This window comes from Peromyscus leucopus, chromosome 4 (assembly GCF_004664715.2).
Source record: "Peromyscus leucopus breed LL Stock chromosome 4, UCI_PerLeu_2.1, whole genome shotgun sequence".
Taxonomy (NCBI): domain Eukaryota; kingdom Metazoa; phylum Chordata; class Mammalia; order Rodentia; family Cricetidae; genus Peromyscus; species Peromyscus leucopus.
In genome coordinates this window covers 103,227,684-103,232,654 of record NC_051066.1, presented here as the reverse complement: position 1 = coordinate 103,232,654, position 4,971 = coordinate 103,227,684, and the positions used below count along the sequence as shown (strand labels likewise).

Below are 4,971 nucleotides of genomic sequence, written 5' to 3'. Positions count from 1 at the left end.
GTGCACCTGTGGAGGACATAGGTACATATCGGTGTCTGTATGGATTTCTACTTTTTTGAGGCAGGGTCTCTCTCTCTTCTCTCTTCTTCTCTCTTCTCTCTTCTCTCTTCTTTCTCTCTTCTCTCTTCTCTCTTCTCTCTTCTCTCTTCTCTCTTCTCTCTTCTCTCTCTCTCTCTCTCTCTCTCTCTCTCTCTCTCTCTCTCTCTCTCTCTCTCTCTCTCTTTTGTTTTTTGTTTGTGGCTGTCCTGGAACTCACTCTGTAGACCAGACTAGCCTTGAACTCACAGAGATCCACCTGCCTCTGCCTCTCAAGTACCGGCCGGCAAGAGACAAGATCTCTTAATAAGACCTTATACTCATTGGCCACTTGAACTCAGTGGACCTGCCTAGCTCTGTCCTTTCAGCTTTGGGGTTAGAGGTGTATGCCTGGGGACCCAAACTCCTATTTTCATGCTTGGGCAGCAGGCGCTCCACCCACTGAGTCATCCTTCCCATCAAGTGATGCTCATTACGGGTACCTAAACACACCTCCTTTTTCACTTTGCATAGAGTCAGAGAGAAATGAGAACGGCTTTTCCCAGTCAGTTCCTAGCTCTGTCTCCATCGTCTTTCCACCCAAGTTCTCCTTAAGTATACATCGTCCAGGAAGGAACGCGGTGAGGGTGGCAGCAGCAGGCACTTCAGCCTTGTGCCACTGCACGAAGCAGAGTAGCTGTGAGAGGGTAGCCACAGATGCTCTGCTGTCCCTTCAAAGGGAGACGGACTGGGGACAAAAGGTGCGTGCCCTTAGGGAGGGCCTCGGCGCTGCTGAGCCTCTGCCCCGGGCCCCGCCCCGTGGCTTTGAGCAAGGGGTGGAGCCTCCCGGGGCGGAACCCCTAAGGGCGGGAACCGCTGTGGCTTGCTGGAGTTCTCCGCGGCCAGCACCGCGTGGTAGTCCCAGCAGTCCACAGACTTTGGACTGTCGGAGACATGGTCTGTACCCAGAAAGAGCGCGTCGGGACCACGCTTGTAGTCGGTGCCGGCTATGAACTGGCAGCATCGTGCACGCCCGGAAGAAGGCAGCGGGGGCCAGGCCGCGCTGTGTCTTTAAGAATGCTCTCTTGCTCTTAACAGAGACCGTGAGTAAGGTGGCCCCTAATTCCAAGGGAAACCCTTAATCTGGGTCTTTAACTGGGACAGGAGAGATGGGTGAGATTGCACTGTCTGGGCGTGGAATTTGGGGAAGTTACTAATGGCAGAGGGGGCCTCCACTTTGAGGCAGAGCCCGCGCGGCTCTGGTCATTTTGAACAGGGCTCATGGAGAGAGCAGTTGGGCTCAGCTCCAAAGGGAGGCGAGACCCTCACCTGAACTCGATATCCATGGTGCACTGCCCTTCGCGACTCCGGGAGCCCAGTAGCTGGTGAATTGATGAGGGTGAAGGCCGGAAGTTTCAGGCTTCAGTGATTGGGTGGGAGGGCCAGGGAAACTCTGCTACTGTCTGTCAGTTGGGGCTTGGCCACTGAGCTCTGCACTTGCCTGGGCTGAGAAGTGCAGCTGCCTCAGCACCACATTGCAGTACACAGGGAGTTGGCAGCCCAGTGCCTGTCTGGCTCCTGCAGGGCACAGTGGTGAGGCTTAGTGGTCTAATCACACAGGGTAGGGTTGTGAAGTCACAGAGGAAGTAGGATGCTGCAGCTGGGGACTGAGGCTGGCTACCCAAGGATGGGGAAGATAGTGCCCAGACAGATTCTGTCTTTTCTGCCCGTGGAAGGGAGCCTCTGGGACTGGCAGGGCATATCTGGTGCCCAAGGTGGACAGATGAGTCGGGTGAGGCCACCCTACTGTAAGGGCCCCCCTCCCCATATTATACAGGAATAAAAACAGTCTCATGCCCACCCTCTGGCAGTCTACGTGCCACCCCCAGTATGTGGAAGGAAAGCAGCTGGCTCCTGGTACACCCTGCCGTCTCCACTTCCCTTCCCTAAACCTCTTCCGAGGCAGCCCCGCTCTTGCTCCGTCCAAACCCAGCTCTCTGCACTTTCTGTTCCTCTTGAGGAGCTGGCATCCAGGATTTGAGGTACCAGGGCTCTGGGGACTATGTGCTGGGAGAACAGATGTGCCCGGCAAGTCACCGCTGACCCCCACCCTCCTCCTTCTCCAGATGCAGAGGCCTCCATGGCTGTGATAAGCCTGCTGTTCCTGGCAGTGATGTATGTTGTTCACCACCCCCTGATGGTCAGTGACCGCATGGACCTGGACACGCTAGCCAGGAGTCGGCAGCTGGAGAAGCGAATGAGCGAGGAGATGCGGCAGCTAGAAATAGAGTTTGAGGAGAGACGGCGAGCCGCTGAGCAGAAGCAGAAAGCAGAGAACTTCTGGAGAGGAGACACGTCCAGTGATCAGTTAGTGCTGGGGAAGAAGGACATGGGATGGCCGTTCCAGGCCAGTGACCAAGATGGGGGGCCTCTGGGCTGGATGCTGGGAAACATGTGGAACACAGGCCTCTTTTGCCTTTTTCTCATCTTTGAGCTCCTGCGGCAGAACATGCAGCATGAACCAGCCTTCGACTCCAGCAGCGAGGAGGAAGAGGAAGAAATCCGTGTTGTGCCGTCACCTCTTACACCTGGCTCTCTGATTTCCCCTCCCAGGAAGCCCTGGAATCCTTTTACAAACATTATATCCAGAGTGCCATCCGTGACCTGTCCGGCACCTGTGAGTTTGTGGAGAGCTTTGTGGATGATCTCATTGAGGCCTGCCGGGTGCTCAGCCGCCGGGAGGCTCACCCGCAGTTGGAGGACTGCCTGGGCATTGGAGCTGCCTTTGAGAAGTGGGGGACCCTCCACGAGACCCAGAAGTTTGATGTCCTGGTGCCCATCGTCCCTCCGCAGGGCACGATGTTTGTCTTGGAGATGAGAGACCCGGCGCTGGGCCGGCGCTGCGGCTCTGTGAAGGTGGACTCGGAATGCATCTGCAAGCACGAGCAGGTCCTGGGGGATGTGCTGTGTCTGGTGCACCACCACAGAGACCACTCCGCCATCTCCAGCAAGTGCACGAGCTCCATCAAGGCGGCTCTCTGCACTGGCTCTCACCTGGACGTGTGTAAGACCGTGCAGTGGTTCCGCAACATGGTGAGCAACGCCTGGGCCCTCGTGGCCCACAAGTACGACTTTAAGCTCACTCTCCCGCCGTCCACCACCACCACCACCTGCAAGCTCCGGTTGGATTACCGCTCGGGCCGCATTCTGTTGATCAGTTTGGTTCTTGGGGTGCAGCGGGAGGATACGTTGGTCTACCTGGTGAGTCAGGCCCCGGGGCAAGAGCAGCTCACCAGCGTGGACTGGCCCGAGTCCTTCGCGGCCTGCGAACACTTGTTTCTGAAGCTGGTGGGGCGCTTCGCCCCTGAGAACACCTGCCACCTCAAGTGCCTGCAGATCGTTTTGAGTCTTCAGGACCACCAGACGTTGCCCCCGGGAGCGTCCCGCCCGGTCCTCACCTCCTACCACTTCAAAACAGCCCTCATGCACTTGCTGCTCCGACTGCCCCTCACCGACTGGCGGCACAGCATGCTCTCGCAGCGGCTCCAGGACCTCCTCTGGTTCTTAGGCCGAGGCCTCCAGCAGAGGTCTCTCCATCACTTCCTCATTGGTAACACCTTCCTGCCCCTGACCATACCCATCCCTAAGACATTCCGGAATGCTGAGCCGGTCAATCTTTTCCAGCACCTGGTGCTGAATCCGGTGGCGCACACACAGGCGGTGGAGGAATTCCACAACCTTTTGGCCCAGGTGAAAACACTGCCTTGCCCCCCACTGGCTGGAGGACTTTAAAGGAAAGGCCATTAAAAAAAAAAAAAAAAGTTGGAAGAAGGTAGTTCTGATTCCTCAGGCTGCAAAGAGTTTATTTCTCACATACCAGAGGTGTATGTGACCTTCACCTTGCTCACAGGCTGCAGCCAGCAGAGTGGGGCAGGGGGGTGGTGTGATGTTTTAGTCTCCTGACTTTGGTCATGACACAGAGAAGGGAAAAGGACATGGGGACAGATGTCCTGGGGAGGTTTGCTGCTGAGGAGCTGAGATATCTTAAGTTGTGTTTCTGTGTCAGCACTGGAAGCAGACGCTCCAGAGATACCTCCATCCTAGCGGACTTCTTTTCCAGACCTGCTCCATGCTCCCTTTGAAATGGCTTGTTTGCACTGTTAGCTTACTTCCCACCCAGACTGATGCACTCCACTTCCCTCCCTCAAATTGACAGCCACAGTCCCTGCTTAAGGATGTAAGTTTTCATAACTTAACTAGTTGGAAAATATAAACAAGGTATGTCTTTTTTTTAAAGACGGGGTCTCTGTACATCGTCCTGGCTGCCCTGGAACTCTATCTGTAGACCAGGCTGGTCTTGAACATGGAGATCCGCCTGTCTCTGCCTCCCAAGTGCAGGGATTAAAGGCATGAGTCATCACTACCACCCTGACTTTTTCTTTTCTTCCTTTTTTTTCCCCCTGAGACAGAGTTTCTCTGTATAACATTTCTGACTGTCTTGGAACTTGCTTTACAGATCAGGCTAACCTCTAACTCACAGAGATTCGCCTGCCTCTGTCTCCCTATTTTCACACAAATTTATAGCTGTTTTTATGTATCTGAGAAAAGCCCTAGAACTACTCAAATATTTGTTAGTTTTGATTCCTAAGTATTAAGTTAATGGTGACCCATCCCATGATTGAGAGGACGTAAGCACCGCCTGATGGCCTCTCTAGTGCCTGGAAGCAGTGTTAGAAAGTTCCGCTGCTACCTCTCCGTGGGCTCTGAGAGGAGCGCTTTGTCTCTGAGGGAGCTGCTCTGTGCGCTCTTCTGGCGATGACTTCCTAGTCTCCCTTCAAAGATGACAAAGAGGTTACTTGAGCTTTGTGGTTTTGAAGAGAGGGGTCATCACAATCTAGGCCCGTTGCCAGGCCTGGACAGGAAGGTATGTGGAGCCGTCCAGCTCTGAGAGGCCTG

General features: G+C 54.9%; 1 protein-coding gene across 1 annotated transcript; it reads left to right on the top strand.

Annotated features, from left to right (window-relative positions):
* Positions 1-853: 853 nt before the first annotated feature.
* On the top strand, positions 854-4,311 carry Itpripl1 (ITPRIP like 1). Its single transcript, XM_037205199.1, is given in 3 exon segments — positions 854-1,118; positions 2,142-2,588; positions 2,591-4,311. Coding segments are annotated over 2 exon segments (1,650 nt in total). The 5' UTR covers positions 854-1,118; positions 2,142-2,155; the 3' UTR covers positions 3,808-4,311.
* The last annotated feature ends 660 nt before the right edge of the window (positions 4,312-4,971 follow it).